Consider the following 21,755-nt stretch of genomic DNA (forward strand, 5'->3'; position numbering starts at 1 on the left):
CTGGGACTCAATCCACTGAACCACACCAGCCAGGGCATAATTTATGTATTTTAAAAGGATTACTCTGATTGTGGTGAGGAAAACAGACTGCAGGGGACCAAACGTGGACACAGGGACAGCTAGGACGCTCTCGCAATAACCCGGGAGATGATGAGAGGGGCTCGAAGGAGAGGAATGGTGGAGAAGAAGGTGACCTTTGGAACTGGGGTGTGTTTTAACGGCAGAGCTGACAAGCTTGCTGAAGGGCTAAATGTGGCTCAGGAGAAGGAAAGGCGATGATGACACTGAGGACTCGGGCCTGAGCCAAGAGTGGTAATGTTTCTTAAATGGGACAAATTAGGGGAGAAACAGGTTTTGTGGTTGGGAGGAATAGATCCTCGTTGGCAATATTAAAATTGAGGTGCCTGTTATACAACCTTGTAAAATGTTGTGTAAATAGTTGGATCCACAGTTTCACTCTGGAGTGCAGGAACAAGGCTGGGGGCTGAGCTGCAGCTCTGGGAGACGTCAGCACACAGACACGATGGACATGAAGCACAGTAGGGCCAGATGACAGAGCCAGGAGCGTGGATGTGCCACCTAGAGAGTGGTTATTGATAGAGAACAGGTTGGAACAGGAAATGAGCCAGTATTTAGAAGTCAGAAGGAGGAGGGGGGTATCCAAGGAGTAGTGAGTGAGGAGGAAATCCAGAAGAGGCCTTTTATAAGGTCAAAGGAAGATTATTTTTTAAAGAGGAAACACAATACAGTGTGTTTGTGTTCCAATGAGAATGATGGAATAGTGAAGAAGAACCTGAAGTTGCCAGAAAGAGGGGATAATTTTAGTGTAAAGTTGTTTAGTAGTTGAGAATGGAATGTTACGTTACATTATAAGCTCTTTGTATTATAAGCTTCCATTATAGGCACACTCTTCTGCCATGTTTATATTCCACAGTCAACTTACACAGCATCAGCTAGGGTGCTTTCAACTGCAAGTCAATCAAGTCAAGAAAACTGGAATCAAGCTTCCATAAACAATTAATTGGCTTGTATCCTGTGAAAATTCCACGGATGGTAATAACTTCAGGCAAGGCTTGATTCAGTAGCTCCAGTAGCTTGGTGACTTAGTTCCTTTCCATCACTCTGCATTGCTCTCCAGTGTGCCAGCTCCAGTCGAGGCTGCCCCCTTTATGGTCTCAAGAGAATTGCCAGTAGGTCTTGGGGTTACTTTTTTTTTCATTATATTTATCAAGAAACAGAGTATTCCAATATTCTCAGAAAGAAAAAAACAACCCTGAGATTTACCCTTCCTGGACTAGGTTTGGCCACGTGCTGACCCCTAAACCAATTTCTGCAGCTATGAGAATGTGCTGAATGGCAAAGCCAGAATCACCCAAACACCCAGCTGAAAAGCAGGGGCTGTGGGAAAAGAGAACTGGTCACTATATACATCACGACAAAGGTCCCATTGTAACACTAATACACTTTCTCAGGCAACCACAGGAGAAAAATAACACATGCTAAATACACATATCCTAAAGCAGATAAAAATTACCTTTGAGAATGCGTTTATTGACTATTTGATGGATAGAGATTAAGTGTTTCTTTATTCAAGAGACGGGTACTTAGACTGGAGGCCATCAGCTCTAAGGTAAACAGTTTTTGGATTCCACAAGTATGAACTTCTTCTGTGTAAGTCATATTTGGTCAATTACTTAAGATGGTAAAAAAAAATCTCTCTTCAAAGCATGCAAGTTTTGTTTAGTAACAGATGTATGGGATCCTTTAAGGGCCAGGGAAAGTAATGCAGTAGAATCTGGCGCATGGGAGGGCGGTATGGCTTCTGGGTACCAGCCAACAACTGATAGTATGGTTTCTGCTCCAGTGCTCATGGTGCTGTGATTGGCAGCAGCTGTTTCGGCTCAGCGATCAGGAGAGCTGTGGCAACCTGAGACAGGGTTAAAAGCTGTGCCGTTGAAGCTTCCTGTCCACTGCAGTGAGGCTTCACTGGAATCTGCAATGGATTCCTTCCCTGTGAACAGTCAGACCCTCTCATTACCCCTCAGACCTGTTTTCACTATGCCAGTATTTTCTTTAGTGGGACCATTAAAATTCCTTAGATTATGAGGCCACAGGATTGCATAATGCTGCAATGATTCCTGGCAGGGAACACACAGCCTCATGGAAGTGCCCTGCCAGACAGACACCGGCTTCGGGAGCCTGTTTTACACGTGAGCAGTGCTAACTAAGCCCTTTGACCTGGGTAGTCCTGTATGCAGGGACTCAAGATACTGGGCGAAGCACACACCTTCCTGGACACGCCACCCAGCCTTTCTTCTGTCGATTCTGCTGCACAGGTGTCCCCTCTGTTTCTGACACGACACATGCTGCCGCATTGTTCGGTTCATCCTCTCCGGCATCAACACATTGATTATTGCAAACCAGCCAACAAAACCAGCTCAATCCACCAGTCTGTTTTCCTGAATTTCTTCAAAACGTGTACCTTTTTTTTTTCTACTTTAGGCTACCATTTTTAGGGAACATCAAAAGTTTGTTTTGTCTATTCTTCCTTAGAACATAATGTTATATCAAATATTTCGTGTTTAGAGTTTTGTTGCCCATGCTTAGTTATTTTCAGCAAAGGAACAAAGTGGATTTAACGTTATGAATGGCTGGATGGTAAACCGAGTCTTTCCTCATTTCAGCGCTTGCTCAGGGTCTCCCTACAGGACCATGTCCAGGGAGGTGTGTCATCTGGATGCTCTTCCTGGACTGTCCCGCCCCAGGCTTCCAAGCAGGAAGTGGGTTGGGTTGTGGCCCAAGTAGGTGCCAGGAACCTCATTCATCTGGAGTTAGAATCGTCTTTCAGGACAGCTGTAAGAACAGGACTCACTGTTCTTGCATCCTAGTGGGAGGTGATGCACCCGACCCCACCGTGACCAAGAGCCCATCTGCACGGACACCTGGAGGAGCAGTGAACATGAGCTCGACCCAGTCCTGCCCACAAAGAGCTTCTAATTAATTCTAGAGCAGGGGCGTCAGACTCATTTTCACCTCGGGTCACATCAGCCTCGAGGTTGCCTTCAAAGGGCTGAATGTAATTTCAACTCCTTAACAGCTAAGTAGTTATATTTGTACAGTCCTAAAATTATTTCAGCCCTTTGAAGGCAACCATGAGGCTGATGTGGCCCCTGGTGAAAATGAGTTTGACACCCCTGCTCTAGAGACTCCATTATACTCTCTCTCCCTACCTTACATTGGCCTTTTATCCAATTTTAAGGCAATAATCCAGAGGAGAAAGAATTTTTCTTTCTTTCTCCTCTCCAACTGTCATCTGCCAACTCAAACTAATGTCTACGGCAAGAACTCTCTCCCTCTCAATCTGCAGTAGATCATGTAAATTCCACCTTCCCTGTGACACTATCCCATCCACTGTCCTGTGACTTTTGGTGCCTCTCTGGAGGCAGGGTATTGTCAGGCTTGGTCATGTGTCTTGCTTGGGCCAGTGCCATGGCAGCTGAAGTGACAGCGGGCCAATATGGAGCACAAGTTTTAAGAGGCAACTTAAAGTTTGAAGACATGGCTGCCTGTTTCTACCAGCTTCTTGTTGCCTTTCCTCTGCCCTGACCCGAATATGGGCTTCACTTTAGTTTGGGTCCTAGAACAAGAAGATATTAAAAACAGCTGTAGTCAACCCGCAGCAATCAAACTAATGTTAGTGAGAAATAAAAATAATACAAAAACAGAAGGATAAGGACTTCCAGCCAAGATGGATGCACAGGTAGACACACTGTGCCTCCTCATACAACCAAGATAGAGGCAACAACAATTTAGAAACAGAGTAACAGAGTAACAACCGGAGCTGACAGAAAATTGAACTGTATGGAAGTTGGACAGCCAAGGAGTTAAAATAGACATGTTCATCCAGACCAGTAGGAGGGGCGGAGTCGGAAAGCCGGGCTGAGAGGGGTCTTGCAGCACAAAGAGCGTTGGGACTGGGTGAGTAAGATCACAGTGGGCAGACGGGTGCGAAAGTGGTAGCTGGCAAACCCCAGCCAAGGGGTGGCAACTGGCAGACCCAGCAAGGTGGCGATTGTGAAGCAAGGCACTGTGTGCAACTCAGGATCCCAGCGCTGGGAAATAGAGCCTTGGGCACTGATGGAAAACACCTGTGGGGGTTGAGGCACAGGGAAAGACTCCCAGCCTCACAGGAGAGGTCTTTGGAAAGACTCACGGGGTGCACAAGCCCACCCACACGTAAATCAGCACCAGAAAGGTCCAGTTTGCTTGGGGGAAGTGGCAGAAGGGACTGAAATCAGCAGAGAGCAGAGCAAGCACCATTATTCCCTCTCGGACCCTGTCCCCACATACAGCATCACAACCCAGGCACTGGGTTGCCCCGCCCTGGTGAACACCTAAGGCTCCGCCCCTGTGTAACAGGCGTGACCAGACCCTCCATCCCCCCCAAAAAAACAAGCAAAAGAGATGGCTCAAACAGAAGAACAAATGAAAGCCCCAGAACCCATTCTTTTAAGTGACCGAGAGATAGCCAACCTATCAGATGCACAGTTCAAAACACTGGTGATCAGGAAGCTCACAGAATTGGTTGATTTTGGTTACAAATTAGATGAAAAAAAATGAAGGCTACAATAAATGAAATGAAGAAAAATACACAGGGAACCAATAGTGATGGAAAGAAAGCTGGGTCTCACATCAATGGAGTGGACCAGAAGGAAGAAACAACCACACAGAGAAGAATGAAGAAATAAGAATTCAAAAAAATGAGGGGAGGCTTAGGAACCTCCAGTACATCTTTAAACATTCCAACATCCGAATTATAGGGGTACCAGAATGAGAAGAGAAAGAGGAACAAGTGGAAAAGTTATTTGAACAAATAATAAAGGAAAACTTCCCTAATCTGGCAAAGGAAATAGACTTCCACGAAGTCCAGGAAGCTCAGAGAGTCCCAAAGAAGTTGGGCCCAAGAAGAAACACACCAAGGCACATCATAATTACATTAGCCAAGGTAAAAATGAAGGAGAGAATCCTAGAAGCAGCAAGAGATAAGGAGACAGTTACCTACAAAGGAGTTCCCATCAGACTGTCAGATGATTTCTCAAAAGAGACCTTGCAGGCAAGAAGGGGCTGGAAAGAAGTATTCATAGTCATGAAAGGCAAGAACCTATATCCAAGATTGCTCTATCCAGCAAAGCTTTCATTTAGAATGGAAGGGCAGATAAAGTGCTTCTCAGATAAGGTCAAGTTAAAGGAGTTCATCATCACCGAGCCCTTATTTTATGAAATGTTAAGGGGACTTATCTAAGAAAAAGAAGGTAAAAGACACGTATACTAAAATGACAGCAAACTCACAATTATTAACAACCACACTTAAAACAAAAACAAAGCAAACAACTAGAACAGGAACAGAACCAAAGAAATGGAGAACACATGTAGGGTTAGCAACAGGGGAGTGGGAGGAGGAGAGAGGGGGAAAAGGTATGGAGAATAAGTAGCATAGATGGTAGGTAGAAAATAGACAGGGGAGGGCAAGAATAGTATGGGAAATGTAGAAGCTAAAGAACTTATGACACATGGACATGAACTAGAGGGGGGGACTGTGGGTAGGGGAGAGGGTGTACAGGGTGGAGGGGGATGGAGGGGGGTAATGGGACAGCTGTAATAACATAACAATAAAATATTTAAAAAATAATAATACAAAACCAATGTTGTCAGGACCATTGAGGATTTCAGGGTCCTTTGTCACTGCAGCTGAGCCAACTAAAGCAAGGACAACATCACAAACAATAAATGGAAGATATAAGAATGAAATGGCCACAATTCCCAGTCACCTTTATTTGTAGAAAAGTATATTAAATAAATTATCTCAATATATACAAACAAAACAATGTCACCTCTATAAATATAAATCCCCACATATAAAACCTTTTCAAAAATTACATAAATATATGACACTGACCACATAAGCTTTAAGTACCTTAAATCATAAACTCTAAAATATAAACTCTATATATTGTAGTTAGCTGTCAAGTGTCTAATCAACAGCATTGATGTCAGTTAAAGTGCCAGACTGTAATGCATGTTAGGAATGCCCCCAAAGTGGAAGTCTTCTGCATTGAATACATTCATGCAAAACTTTGCTAGTAGTTTTGAACTTCCAAAAAACCTCTTAAAAAAAGAGAAGTACCTAAACACCACATTAAAACAAGACAGACATATGTTAGAAAAGTCCACCTAATTTCCATTTTACTCTCTCCCACGGTTTAACGTCAGCCTCTGAAGAATTCTCCAAAAGTCCACCCAGGATTTTTTAAGGCATTTGTTCATTTGTTTTTGCTCAGAAGATCTGGTTTTATCTTGAGTGCAGAACATTCAGTCCAAAGCATGATATGTGCAAAAGGTGCTATAGTGTTAAAAAAAGAAATTTAAAAGCCTTGGGATTGGTCGTACCATTAATCGCATTCCAACGTGACAAGTACTGGGGTCGAAACCAGAATGTTAATCATGAGAACAGTCAGATAAAGAACTTTCTTTGGGCCCAAGTGTCTCTGTGCTTCAAAACACTTCTTTTTGTTTCCATCTATTCTGTTCTCTTAAAAGTTCTTGGTCACAGTGCAATAAACTCTGCAGAAGTCAGCAGCTCCAAGGTCATGTGCTTTATGCAACAGAGTAGGGGGAGCTCTTCTCGCTGCTTCGTCTTGCTCTGGCCTTCCTGCAGTAGCACAGACACAGAGACAGGGTGGTGATGAAGACAATGGCCACGAACACTGCTGCTCCGATGATGAAGAACTTGTCTGAAAAATAAAAGGTACCAAGTCAGCGAGGAAAGAGAGCTCGAATCCCATCTATCAGAGTGCAGAATTGAGGGCTTAATCCCTGTTTTTGGGTAATTTGAAATTTCTTTCCTCCACTCTTTCCACCACATTTTGGTCAGGGAAGAATTTATCAAACCCTAGATGACTTAGGGCAATTGACAATGGCCAAAAGCACTAAATGGGCCATTCAGTAAAAAATAACGTTCATAGTCTAGAGAAGGTACACGTAGACTGAAGTAAGAGCAGCTGTTAGAAACAAGTGGCTAAAAGTAATGCTGTATTTGGTGGCAATGATTATGGTTGAAGGTGGACCATCCATGCAAAGAGACACAGACTGCTACCAGAATTCAGGTGCAGGGAGGTGGTAACTGGTTGGGACAATAAGAAGGCTTCCTGATGGAGATGGCATTTACAATGGTTCCCCAGGACACATTCCAGCAGACTGAGAGGAGACCTGGAAAGCAGCGACCAGGGTGTGCGTGAAGACAGAGGCAGCAGAACTGGAGTGGGCTTTAGGAGGATGGACGTGAGGGCTGTGGGTGCGATGGGCCAGAGGGGCTGGACCAGAGTGAAGGAGAGCCCTTCCCCTTCTGTCAATGTCAATAAATGGAAAAGAATCTATTTTAAAGTGCTTTTAAATTTCTAAATCTCCTCTCAGCAAGGGGCTGGGTCATCATTACTATTCTTTGACTCAAACTCCCTGAAAGCGCTCAGAGCACTTTCGTTATAAAGCCTGGAGGGAGACTCCCAGGTTGTCAGCCTCACGTATGTGTCTGAACACCCGCAGAGGTTCTAGTTAGGAGGCACCGATGCTGTGTGTGGGCCCCAGAGTGTGTGCATGCATGGGCACATGTCCGTGGGTACATGTGAGAGACTCAATCCCTTCCCTTTGTGGGTTAGACCGTTTATCCTCTGTGGCCACAGCCCACTGTGGGTGCTCACAGCTGGTCCAGATGCTCCCCCAAGATTAGAATTCAGGTATGAAAACATGCCCAGAGAGATCTGTGATTGATGCTAAGCTCCAAACATGGACTGTGTGCCCAGTGCTCAGCGGAGAGCCTAGCCCATGGCAGATGCTCAAGAAAACACCTGCTGCCGTAAGGGTTACACAGAAACATTTCTCAGTGCCTAAAATTATGAGTACCCACCCCCCAAACCCTTACAGAAACAAGGAAAATCAAGACAGTTTTTCTCTGAATGAAAGCACACCCTGGTTCTGAGGGAGGGGGTCCTCCAGAAGGCGTTGGTGTGCCCGTGCCTGCTGGACAGAGCCGCTCACCTTTGAACACACTGGTCTTCTGGCTAGTGCACTCAATGGGACTCTCTGGACTCTTCTGGTTAACTTTTCGTGATGGAATCACTGCTTGAACATTGAAACAGTAGTTTTCTCCTTTATCCACATCAATCAAAAACTCATTAGTGTTTGACCTGACCGTTTTCTGTTAAAAGAGAGAGAGTTCATAATTCCTCTGGGCTCCACGTGAGCTCCTCCTCCTTTACTAGTTTAGTGCTGGGCAGTAAAAGCCCGCGTGGGCACATCCAGCGTGTGCACGGCCAGAAGGGACTGGGCCAAACAGTGCCCCGTGATGACAGCTGAGGATGCTTTCCCCAGGACTAGATACGGCTAACTCAGCCCTTTAGAAGATACTTGCAGTAAAGGAAAAAAAGGATATATTAATTATTGAATGGAAAACAAATTTTGTTTCTGTGATCCTCAATAGAGAAAGAAATGTGAGACCTGACAGGAACCTTAGAGACTATCTGGTCCGCCCTCTCGGCTGAAGAACCCAAGTGTCCAAGAGGGCCCTTCCCGCAGTCACAAGGTCACTTGAAGTCCAAGTCCAGCGGAAACAGGACAGCAGGCACCCGCCCATTCCACCACACTCTCATCCACCCGGTTCTGCCATTTTTGAATCGGAGAAGGAGTGGGTTGTAAAAAGCAAGAACTCGAGATTTAAAGCAAGGCATAAAATCAAAGGAAAGAATCCTCACCTTTCCTGTACTGGAAGACTTCCAATAATAAAGTGTGTAATTTAAGTCCTGGCCAAAAACATCCCGGAGGCTCAGGAACGTGCCGTTCGCTTTGACCAAGGTCCGTGAGTCCTGTACGACCACATTCAGTTTTGTCCCGACTTGTTCAAAACTCTGAATTGCTGGCTGTCCGAGGCTTGCTAAACACAGAAAATACACTTCGTTGGAGCCAAAGAATCCCATTTAGTTATCATGGTTAGTGGCACACTGGTCACCCCTCATAAAACACCTGCACAGAATCAGCTCCCTGGCGAGAGCAAGCTCAGTGGCACCAGAGCTGGACCCCGAGACCTTCTATCCTGTCCATTGGAAATACAGCTGGAGCCACCGAGGTCATGCACATTAGACAATGTGAAAAGGAACAGGTGAAATGAACTTCAATAATATATTTTGTATTATTAAAAGTATATTATTTACCCCAATATAGCAAAAATACTATCATTTTAACATATAATCAATATAAAAACTTTTGGAGATATTTTTCACAATCAGTGTGTATTTTAGTCTTACAGCATAGTTCTGGTGCTCAATAGCCACATGTAGTTAGTGGCTACTTTATGAAACAATACAGCCATTTAAGATTCCATTTTTAGGTCGGTACAATAAACTAGGGGCTGTGGGAAAACCTTGAAATGTCCTTGGTACCTCAAGGAACCAGTTTTAACCCTTGGGATTCTAATTATCTTGTGCACTTTGGTTGAATGACAGTAAAACCAATCCCAATAATTTAATGCAAATTATATGCAAGTATGAACCATACAAATGTATAATATATTTATCTTGCACCAAAAGTGGATTTGAAGTGGCTCACAAAAACCTCAAGGACGAGGATGCCCTCAAACAGAGGAGCAGGACAGTCCAGGCAGCAGAGGAGCTGCAGGGGCTGCGGACGTGGTGTGTAAGCTCCAGTGCCAGCTGTGGCAGACACAGAAGGGAAAAACGCTGGAAGAGTCTGAAGACAGGTTCTGGCCCACAGGGGCTCAGGGAGGGAGCCAGATTCACCTGGGCTAAGGCTACCTTCTATTTCCACCCTGAGAGTAGATACTTGAGGGGAAAGGCTGGTTGACTGCCCCTCTGCCCCTTCTCACCATCCCTGCCTGAGAAAGTATTTCCTCTCACTGGGTGATTAGAAGGATAGATATAAAACCACCAATAACACGACACTTTCATTTTAATCTTTCACTCTAGGTCTTCTTCAAAGACCTTTCAAGATTTAAAGATCTTAAAAGCTTTCACTCTTCCCAGTGAGCTACATGTTTATTTAAAATACCTACTTTGAAACCACCGTCATGACAAAAAAAATGCAATCTCCTGCTTGGCAGGAATGCTGTGCATTCATTCCCCTGGGAGATGCTAAGGTCAGCGTACTGGGGCAAAGGCTAGGGAGGAAAGCATTCTATACTTGCAAAAACCAGCACGAAGGAGGCAGGCTGAGAGCTGGTCGCGCAAGTTCAGGCGCAAACCATGGCCAACTAATTAAAAAAGGTCAGCGAGTTGAGATCAGAGGGAAAGGAGACTTTCCCTGTGCATTTGTGACTGTGAAAAACCTTCAACTGGGGCTTCTGGTCTGACAGAATTTGGGACAGAATTTTTAGGATATTTATGTGTGCATGTATATATATGTAAATATAATCCCTGAAATATATGTGGAGAAACTCTGAAACCCCAGCCCTGGTGGATTTCCTAGTCCCCCAGGCCCCACCCAGCCTGTTACTGGTACAGTCTGGTGACAGACCAGTGGAGAGAGGTGCCTGATGACACTGTTATCGACTCCCAAGTTCACGCTTTGTGAGCCTCTGACCACATCAGAATGAGCGAGAGGCACTACCCGGTTTCTGAGAAAGAAAATGTGTTTATGAAGAAATGCTTTTTTATCTGGTGCCCTCTGAGGGTCATAAGCTCACAAAAAGATTCAGAAGCTTATAATTGCAAGAAGGAAAGCAAACACTTACTGTCTAAGTAAGGCATGAACTCTGGGGATTTTGTATACATGGGCTCCCCAGGATAATCGGTGGCATTCGCCTGCACGACAAGGACCCGTGCTGAGTATGTCTGCTTCACATCTTTCACAATCTCATCAGTGAGGTCACACTCTGTCTTTGTTGTGAAGTAGCATTTGCTTTTCCAATCTCCTAATCTATGGCTAAAGAAAGGAAGGAAGAGAAATGGAACATTATGATTTGTATCCCATAAGACAGAAGGCTTTCTGGCTGCGGCGCTGTTACAATAATAGCCTCTCCAATCACTCATGAGCACGCACTTGCTACGCTGAGCATTCCAGATGCACCGCAGTCCTCACAGTAACCTGGGACGGCTCTGTAATAATCTCTGTTTTCACAGAGGAGGTAAGTGCAGCAAAGTGAGATTAGGTGACCAGCTCTAAGCCACACACCTGGGCTGAGAGCCAGACAGCAGCTTGATGACTGGGTCTGTGCTTTTAACCATTTTGTTAAATATCTTTCTTAAAATGTAGACAATGTTTTTACTAAGACTCAATTATTTATTACTTATACTGTACTATATTCTGTTATATCACATTCTATATATAGTCTGTAGAGTATAGTCAATGTACTAATAATGGAGTCTCTATAATATATTCTATATATTACATTCTATCATAACAATTATCGGTGTGGTTATTTAACATATATTGAATCTACCATATGCCAAGTAGTACTGTAGTAGGCCTTTCATGCATGTTTCATTTGATACAGTCCTTCTAAGACAGCAGTGGATCTTTTTTACACAAGGACACTGAAGCTCAGGCACCTAAGTACCTTGTGCCAGGTCATGTAACTAATGAGGTGAGAACTGGGCCTGTTCCTCTCGTTCTGCTACACTTCTCCCTCGCTTTTACAAGAGGCAAATACATCCCATTAAAGATTACAGGTAGTATCCAGATAGTATCTCTTGGACAAAGCCCGACTAAAGAGACTAAAGACCTTCCTTTTGCAAGACCTCCCCGAAGAGGAAATTATTTAAAGAATTTGTATAAATTTAAAATTACTTTAAAGGACCAAAACAGCATGTAGGTAAATGTTTCTGCAACGTGACCCATGTACTCCTGCCCCCTATAAACTGAGAGCTACGCTGTTCCCTTCTCTTCACGGCCTCGGCCTTCATTTAAGGCCATGCCCAACCCCACTTCCCTCAGGACTTCCCAGATCTCCTTGCCCAAAACTAACCTCTCCCTCCCTGTTCCCCAGAGCTGGCATCTTCATTAAAGCACTTCATATTTAACATGGTCAGCTGCTACCAGGGGCCCATGCCCTCGTGTTTGCTGTTAAGCAGCAAATCTGCAGGGCTTATGCACAACCAGGCCTTGCTGAGTGTTAGATGGTTTGCATTTACAGGTTGAATCAGGGAGAAAACAAGCTGAATTCAATTGTCTGAATCCATACATAAGAGCCATAAATATGTATCTTCCAGAGAATTGGAGCTAAATAATCAGGTTAAGAGGGTATGGGTGAACATACGCTTTGTTCTAAAATTCACAAACTAACATTGATACAGAAATATTTTGATTTCTTAGATTTCTCTAATTATCTGTATAAAAGCAGAGAGGCAGAAAACACAATTCTTCTCTATCGCATGGCAAACATGTCATTCAGAGGACAGGGGGAAGACTGTCAAGCTCTGCAACTACATTCCCACTGAGAGATTGTATTTGGCTTTGCCCAGCTCACACGTCAAAATCACAGTGGTCAGTGGCAAAATTTAGCATAAGGACCTATATGACTGCAACTAGTAATATCAGTAAGTTGTGTGAACAGGTAATGAAGGGGCAATTCTGTAGTCAGTTCCTCTGAACACTATTACAAGGATTAACACTTTAACAGCTTTCGAGGGTCCTCTAGGTATTTATTGCAAAATCTCCCTATTTGGAAATAATAAAAGTCCTGTCTTAATTACTAAAAACTCCAACAGAATCACCAATTTAGGAAAAGGGTGTTTTCTAGCAGCTTTGGAAGTTCAGTTTCAGAATTCAAACATTCCCATGGAATCAATATTACAGGTGATGGATGTTTTGGTGCGTGCTTGAGCCAGCAACACTCTGCAACCATCACTGAAACTGTTTCTAAAAGGGAAACATACAGCTGGATATTCAAGTAGGGTCTTCAGGTCCATCAGTGCTGCCCCGTGGCTGGGAGAGGCCAGTAGTGGGTGAAGAGGAGAGGCAGGTTAAGATGCTTCCTCTAAAGAAGGAAAACAGAGGGAAGGTGGCCACCGAGGAGATGGAGCCTCACAGAAAGCGTGAGAAACGAAGAACTTGGTGTTTTGGCATCAACTCTCCTTCCTCCTGCCAGTTGCGGGGCTTTCACACTGACTGCTGTAGAACTATCAGAGAAGGAGGCGGTGGTAGAATACTACTGGGGAGACCCTGCGAGGTTCCAGACCTGGCTGGGCACTAACCGTAATGCAGTCATGAACAAATCCCTCACTTTTCTAGGGCAACAGTTCTCTCTTCTATAAAATGACTGCCGCGGTTCTTTTCACCCAGGAGCCCTGTTTACCCCACAGGGAGGACAGAGGAGAGTGAAGTCTCCAGCAGGGAGGAAAGACTGATCACATGTTCTCTAGCATGTGGGCAAGAGCCTGGAGAGACTGCCGGCTTAGCAAGAATCCCGTGTCGCGGGCGCCCCCAAGCGGCAGCTCTTCACAGGTGTTTGCACATTAGAGGCCATGTTCACTTAAAATCGTTTGGGAAATCCAAGAATTGAGAGCTAAAAAAGGCTTATATTTAAAAATCAGATAAATCATAAATATGTTTCCATATGTTCACCAAACGTAAGACTGAATATATTTGGGAGGCAAGCATTCCTCCTAAAATGTTATTTTCATTCTCCAGAAGAAAAATATCTACCAAGGTAAACTTCAGCTCTGTATTCTTGACTAGTGGAACCTGAATTGACAAATTTGACCATAATCATAATTATGACCTCAGGTGATGAACTGCCTTTTTCTCCCTCCTGTATCTGTACATGCATTCAGGTGCACGCTCACACGCGCACACACACACACACACATTCTCTTCCCTGTTCATTTGGCAACAGTTGTAATTAAGTTCATTTTGAAAAACAACTTCCGCTTTAAAGAGCTTTTTGATACTTAGGTATTGCATTCCTAATGCTATAAAAGGCTTGACACAAGCTAAACCAAACAAAAAACAAAACACTTTAAATTTAGCGATACTTTTGTGCCTTTATACAATTAGTTTTAAAATAACTTCCACAGCTGCTCTCCTCTAATTAATAAGATCTCTAATGAGCCTTCTAGAACCTTTCAGAAACCAGAAACTTGCAGGATATGCTGAAAACCATCAAGGAAAACATGTGGATATTTAGACTGAATATAATGAATTACAGGTTCTTGGGGAGAGCTGTCAATCAGAGACAGTTAAATAAGCAGAGCAGCCCTGATAGCTGAGGGTACAGCGAGTATGTCTTTCCGGTTTGGTGAGTCATGAAATTGACCTCCTTTGATATCACATATGCAACAGAATTTTGAATCATGAATTCAAAGATGAATGCATCAACATTGCTTCAGAGCAAAGTATACATCCGATTTCCCCCTCATGTCTTCCCTAACACGTTAGAGCAGGCTTCCAGTCTAGACAGCCTGGAAACAGACTCAAGCGCTTCGCTAAGATTAGTCGTCCTCGTAGAACCACATCATCTATCAGCGCCAACATGACCGGCTCTAGAAGGCTCACCTCCCCACAGCTCATACTCCATTTAGGAATTTTTCCATCATCTCCAAAAACAATCACAATGTGTTATCAATTTAAAGTCTGGAAATGTTGTGGGCTTGATAGAGTATGGATCTGGTCAGCAAATCACCAAGTCACCCATTAAGTAATCTTATCCATCAGTCAGCTTTACAGGCATTTGTATTCGGTACAGGAAAGAGGAAACATCAAAAACCTTATTTTTCTTGTTTTGTATTTAGCTTACCTTATCTGAACAGTGTAGACATGATTGATGGGTTTGGGTTCCCACTCTAAAATTGTCTTGAAATTAGTTGATTTCCAACTTAAATTATAGGCTGCCACGACACCTGTAGTGCCTTTAAATAACAGAGAAACAGCTATTATTACATGAACTTCTCAGCACATGATTTCATGTAGGTATAAAACACCTCCCCACAAACATCACCATAAACCTAACATTAATTTTTTCCCAACCACAAAAGCTGCAGTAATGAGTTATCAAAAGAAAAATAATCTTCAAATTTTTCCTAGTCCCAGAATTTCCTCATGGTAAGATCTTCCTCACAATGTAAGGAAAAAGGCAAGGATCTGGAAATCCTTATTTGAAATAATTCATCGGGGACTCCCTGTGTTAACGTGACCTGGAAGCACAGCCCGGGGGCCATAAGTGCCCTTGGGTGTCCATGGCCCAGCTGCGGGACTCTAGGCAGGGGGCCGGCTAGAAATGGTCTTCCATAAGTTATGGAAAAAGGCAAATCCCACATGTGAGAGTGTTAGGGCTGCATATAATGACAAAGCCAAATCTTGACCGTCTTCATTTTTACCTATAATGTCTCCATACTGGAGCTTCCACAGACACCCAGGCAGATGTGCAGCCTGTCACACCAGGGGATGTACACTGGTTAGGGATGCTGTATTATTATAGTCTGCTTTGCAATAGTCCCTAGGTCTGTCTCTGCCTGCCTTGCACACAGCACGGGCACATTGAGACACGCACAGTGTAATGACTGCTTGAGTCCAGCGACATTTTGCAACAGGATTGTCTCTAACTCAATCTAAAACAAAGACCACCAAGATTAGACCGAGGGCCGCTCTCTATTAAGTGAAGTATACACTTACAGATAATATCCAAACCATTGCCCGCTGACCCGTGCAGATGAGGACCCAAGTACCAATTTCAAAGTCACTGGGAAGATCTCTCCCTAAACTTTAAAGCGGAAGCTACATATACACTTAGGCAACAATGCACCTCCCCGAAAGCATCTCCAGCAGATGCAGGCCAAGTCCCTGGCGCGAACCACCTTCCCTCCAACTTTCGCCTGCGCGCCACAGGCCCAGGTTCGTTCAAACGGCGGTGCGCGAACGCGGTTGAGTTCAGCAGGCGCCGGGGGCACCTCGGGGCAGCAGAGTCAGCCCGCTATCAGCCAGGACTGTCCACCCCCCTTCCGGCGGAGCGCCCCAGGACTTCGGGGAGGCGGGTGCCACTCACCTGAGGCTCCGGCCACCTGGACGAGGATCCAGCCGAGGAGCAGCGTTCTAGAGACAGAGGTCTCGGTGCGGGGCAACCAGGATCCAGTGGGAGTCTCCATGTCCATGAGCCGGTGGCGAGATCAAGAGGATTCCGTTGCGCCCCGGAGGCGGGAGAGGTTGAGACAAAGGCACCCTTCGGCAGCCGTATAAAGCGGGAAGTGGTGCGGGGACCCTGAGTCTGGGGTGGCCGGAGCCCCGAGCGCTATAAAGGGCCGTGCGGACGCCCGCGCCTCCCCGGCCCGGGGCGCAGCCCCGCCCCCCTCCCGCCCCCGCCTGGCCCCTGCTGGCGCGCGGCTCGGCGCAGGCGAATCCCCGGCGCTGCCCCGCCTCCTCTCCAAAGGAAACTCCGAGACCCCGCGAAGAGTGTGATTCACCCATGATTCAACCGCGCCGGCGGGCTTCAAGTTGCCCCTCGGGCGCTGGAGGCTCCAGGTGCGGAGGAGAACCAGGTCTCCCGCCCTCCACGTCCCGTGACCCCCCAGCCTGCTGGCCCCAGGCCACGCGGGCGGGCGACTCCGCCGCGGCCCCGAGTGGACCGCAGACCTGCGGGCGGAAGAAAGAGTAGAAGCGTTGGAAGGAGTTCTCCGGGAGAACTCGGGAAAGGGAGTCCTCCTTCCGCTCGGTGATACAGCGTTGTCCCGGCCAATGGAAGGGGCAGGATGTGCCAAGTTTAACACCAAGTATCGACTCTGGTCTCCTGCCTCGGCTCGGACATCGGAGGCGTTTCCCTCGCGCTTTGCCCTCAGCCGGGCTGAGCCAGGAATCTGCAGCCGCTACTGCGGGGCCTTGAGCAGGGAGGGCCCTCTGCCAGCTGCGGTTAGCTCTTCGATTCTGATGGCAATGATACTTGCCTTCCTACCGCCCCCCCGCCAGGGCCCCTAGCGGGGGTCTATAAAAGCGGTGGAGATGCAGGTGTTTGCGGACAGGTCCGAAGGGCGGTTATGCCCTTAGCGACCCCGAGTAGTGACCATGGAAAAACAACCCCTAACCTGGCATCTTGCCCCTGGGAGAATTCCACGGTGACATCTGCAGCCTGTGGTTTCAGAAAGGATTGTTCTCACGTTGAGAAGACATTTGTGCAACTGAGTTCCGCTCAAGTGCAGAGAAACAAAAAATGAAATTAAAACACATAATGAGACTTTCGTGCTACTAATCTTAAATTTGTTTTTTTCTGAATTAGTTTCTGGCTTCCTCTTCTGGACTTTGCTGTAAAATGGTCAGGCAAGAGAATGCCCACTCTTATTATACTGAGTGGCATTGAACAGGACTAACCTCCCATCATTCATTATTACCCTGTAGTTGCCCTACGAGACAGACAGAGTTTTTAGCGGGAGAGTGTAGTCTTTTTCTTCTGTCCTTCTCTCCCACTGCTTCCCACCCCCAGGGAAATCAGCTTTGCATTTTAGTGCATACTGTACACACATTTCCATAAAGCCTGCTGAGGCAAAGCACTACCCTAATTTTTAAAAGAAATAAAACTTTGCAAAAGCTTTGTTTTCTCCCTTTGCTTGAACTGAAATAGCACATCCAGGTTTAGCTCTTGTAGTCCTTTTATTCTGGAAACTGTAGGCTGAACTTGCTGATTTCCTCTTTGGGCTCTCTTCCAGCTCTAAAACCCACAAAGTTTATATTTGCAAAACTAAGTCATGCAATCCTCTTTTTTGCAGTCTCTGACCTGAGTCCGTTGGCCCCATGTGGAATGTGATTTTTTTTTGTATTGTGGAGTTGAAGGTAAGTAGGAGAAAATGTTACATTTCAATCAGGTGTGTTAGAAGACCCGAGGGATTGTTGCTTTGTCTACAGATTCCATTTAGAGCCACCAATTCTCCTGAAATTGTGAAGGGCTTTAAGTCATGTTAAGACCAGCAGTTTGATAAGAAAAATATGTTTAACATTAGATTGTGTTACAAAAGTTGCCTTAAAGGCTGATAAATTACATGAATATATGTTTTGCACAGTCGCTAAAATGATCAGGCAGAAAAGAGAGGAATTTCTTGGGTGTTTGCATAGATTTTGGAGTAAAAGTAGAACAACATTCTTCAAGATTTTAATAATGCTAAAAATTATTACTATTTTCAAGAAGAAGAGGAAGAAAACTGGCCATGATAAATAACATCTCACAGCAAAGTTTTTCCTGGTGGATCAGGCTGTGGTCAGATGCTCAGCACCATTCAAAGTACATTTCTAAAATTTCACTGTTGATATTTGTTGCACAGGAACCCATTGGTCATTAAAAAATTTTACTGACCTTACACAATTTTTTAACCCCCTTCAATAAAGTCAAGCTTACCAGTTACTAATGTTCTCTCCTATATGATACATCTTGAAGACTCTGAGAAGTTTGAAAAGTTGCTAAACTATAACGATAATCAGACTGTCCTGCCCAATACCTTTATGATTAGATACTAGAATGTCAGAGGGCTGGGGGGACCTCACAGACATTCTTTCTCGGGTGAGAGGGCTGTGGCCACCGGGCCTGAGTGAACCGTCTTGCCTAACCTCACCTGTCAGATCTGATCTTCTGACCCCAGGAGGTTTCTTTCCATGGCCATGCTTTCTTCCACTCCCAATGCCTGGAAGTAAAATTGACCTCCAAGCCCAGGCTTACTGGATTAATTTATTCATCTATAGGCACTTAACAATGCTCTGCAGTTGGTGCAGAACAAAAATACAGTTTGGGCAACTCACTGTTCTCCAGCAGAAATACCTTGATGGTTATGCTCTGAAATGCGAGCATGGAGACGTGTAGAAGAGGTGGTGCTGCCTGTGTGTGACCAGTGATGACAGGTGGTTGATGAGGGGCCTGAAGATGACTGGGCGATGTTGCAGCCCTCCCCCTGTGCTTTCTTAGCGCTCCCACCAATTCGACTGACTGATGTGATTTTTATTGCATGCTTCACTTGATTTTGACTATTAGTTGTTTGTTTTCTCCATTACCGCTCCTTGGGGGAATACAGATGATATTGTTCCTTTACATCTCTCAACCCTCTGCACAATTAACTCGAATCAATGAATACTTTTTGGAACCATGTGTGCAGCCAGATATTTTCATTGGTATTCAAGAGATGAAATTTTTCTGTCTCAGGGCTGGGCAGTGTGTGTTTCGAAATGCTCAGATTGATAAGGAAATATAAACCCATTGTGGGTTGCCAAGTATCACTTGACAGCCAGCTCCAGCTGTCTGTCTAACCTGTGATTATTGATCCATGCTACAGCCAGAAAATCTAATCAGGAGGAGAGGTAGCTGAAAGAGGAAACAAATATGGAAGTGTGGGAACTGGTTAGCATTTTTCTGAAAGACTGGATTCTAGGGTGAATCAGAAGACTTTTCAGCCATGTGATGAGGCTGTGGAGAGCTGTCCTTGCATAGCAAGGCTTACAGAGCTTTCAGAATGAATTGTACAAAATGTGTATCTCCCAGGAAAAAGGTAGGTTAAGCTTATGATAGTAGGTGAAATTGAGAGTAATTCATATAAAACTATTATATGTATATGAAATGGTAAAAAGAGCTATGAAACCATTTTACCCAAAATTCAGGTAAAAGGAAAAATATGAAAAAAGACCAGAGGGAATTAAGAGTAGGAACAGAGAGTTCTGGGGCAAAAAAGTGACTCAGCAGAATCTGAAACACATCTGGCAGGGTATGGTTAGTCATGGGAAATTTGGCAGTCATGATAATGCATTTTGTAAAAATAATTATATGCTAGTCCAACAGCTAACATTCAGGCCAAGATTAAATAATTGAAAGCCCATGCAGTGAAATCTATTATCCTCATTGTTCAAAATCCTGTTAACTGTCTAGAATTGTTTAAAGAAAGCTTTGGCAAATAGGCGATCACATAGCACCAGTATTTTGAAAAGTACAATTTTAGAGAAAAAGCTTCCAGTTCAAATCTCAGACAGGGATTGGTGTTTTCAGCATGCAACCATCTTTATCAATCTAAGGCTCATCACACTACTTGTCAACTTTCATTTTGATTAACAATGAGTCTGTATTATTCTTTACATACAATAGGGACAAACTAAATAAAAAATAAATGTAATTGTGAATTTTGTTTTAGTAACAAAAAGTCATTTAAAATGAAAATGTTTAACCTATGTTTTTGTTAATATAACACGTAGGATTTGAAAGTTTTCATATAGTATCATTTTATGTAGGTGTCCCTTAATTCTCCATTTCTGTGACTCCTCATAGTTGACATCTGTCCTAATTTGATGAACAGAAATTTATTCATTCAATTAATGTTTGAATATCTACCTGACACTGAGTTTTCTGCTAGATTCTAAATATACAGAATAAAACAGATCCCTTTTCCTATGAAATAGATCATCACTCCTATTTACTGTTTCAATTGTGATGGTTTGAATAATTTTCTGTCAGTGTTATAGATTAGACATATAAAATAATCTTAACTATTTTATCGGTTAATATATTTTGTTCCATACAAATAAAAAAATGGGATTTAGGTGGGTCACGGTCAGTCCATTGGACAGGTGTCTTTCACTCAGAAAATAATCTGTGAGCTTGAAGTACATGGACTTTACCAATTTGAGTGCATTGGTGCCCTCTCAAAGTTGTACACATAGAAAAAAAACCCCAATTTGGAAAGATGACTCTATAAAAAGGCAAGTCTAACAGAAAAGATAACTAGGCATGGGATTTCTCAGATAAAGAATTAAAACATTAGTGAAATAACCAGTGTAAAAGCTTTGTATAGGAGGCATCTGTGAAATAGCATAATTCACAGATGCTTCAAAATTTTAACCTGTTACTCATTCAGTCACTTGCTGCCTTTAATGGGTGATATTCCAGCCTGTTATGCCAATTCCTCTGTCAGAACTTTTAAGCTAGGAAGTAATTCCTGGATAAAGAAAGTTATTTCCACACTGGAAGCATGTTAATAATGGTTGGCTAGTTGTAATTGCCATCCTAAACCATTACCTTTTAAGTTATGATATTATAGCAACTCACAGTTCTAAATCAGCTATGAACAAACCGTAAAATAACTCATACTCCCTGTGGTAAGGGAAGTAAGAAGAAATGTACTATAGAGTGTGTAGTGTCACCATGACGGCGGCTGGGTTTTCAGGATTCGGTAAACTGTATGGACAGCTGTTAAAATGACCAAATCAAAAGGACTGGTCTTAAGCCTGGACCTTAATTTTAAGAGTAACATTTGTTTTGAGCTCTTATACTTTATGGATAAGATTTGTTAACCAAGATCCTGCCTTATACAGGTTAATACATATTTACTGAGGGATTCCTATGTGTAGGGCAATGTGCCAGGAACTATTTTACGAGTCCCCTTTCTAAAATATCTTGGAAGCTAGTCAGGAAGCTGAGACGAATATATAGGCATCCAGAGGAGAAGGCGGTATAAGTGAAGTCGGGCATGCAGCCATGTCCCGTACCGGTAGGTTGAGAGCTCTGTGCCAGCAGAGACTGTCTGGCACAGTGCCTAGCACGTAGTAGCAGGTCTTCTCTATCCATAAAGCTCTGTTTAAAGATCAGAAAGGTAAAGATCTAAAAACTCTCGGAAGGGAGAGTACTTTTTGCTGGTGTCGTGAAAGAAGGTTCCCCTGAGGGGAGTAGTGTCTGAGCTGCACCCCAGAGGAAAGGACAAGACAAGGGCAGGGGTGTAAGCAGAGAGGGACCATGCATGATGGGTTTA

At 44.1% G+C, this 21,755-nt stretch overlaps 1 protein-coding gene and 1 long non-coding RNA gene across 2 annotated transcripts; one reads left to right on the plus strand and one right to left on the minus strand.

The window, feature by feature from the left end:
- Positions 1–5,812: 5,812 nt before the first annotated feature.
- Positions 5,813–16,292, minus strand: F3 (coagulation factor III, tissue factor). Its single transcript, XM_028512973.2, has 6 exons — positions 16,043–16,292; positions 14,798–14,909; positions 10,796–10,986; positions 8,805–8,983; positions 8,092–8,251; positions 5,813–6,791 (listed from the first exon to the last, which is right to left on the minus strand). Exons 1-6 carry the CDS (start codon positions 16,146–16,148, stop codon positions 6,655–6,657), a joined length of 885 nt encoding a protein of 294 aa, XP_028368774.1. The 5' UTR covers positions 16,149–16,292; the 3' UTR covers positions 5,813–6,654.
- Positions 16,293–16,323: 31 nt separating this feature from the next.
- On the plus strand, positions 16,324–20,111 carry LOC118500700. Its single transcript, XR_004903276.1, has 2 exons — positions 16,324–16,515; positions 17,751–20,111. It is a non-coding gene; the product is annotated as an uncharacterized LOC118500700 (long non-coding RNA).
- Positions 20,112–21,755: the final 1,644 nt, after the last annotated feature.

The sequence above is a fragment of the Phyllostomus discolor genome, chromosome 5, assembly GCF_004126475.2.
Source record: "Phyllostomus discolor isolate MPI-MPIP mPhyDis1 chromosome 5, mPhyDis1.pri.v3, whole genome shotgun sequence".
Classification (NCBI taxonomy): Eukaryota; Metazoa; Chordata; class Mammalia; order Chiroptera; family Phyllostomidae; genus Phyllostomus; species Phyllostomus discolor.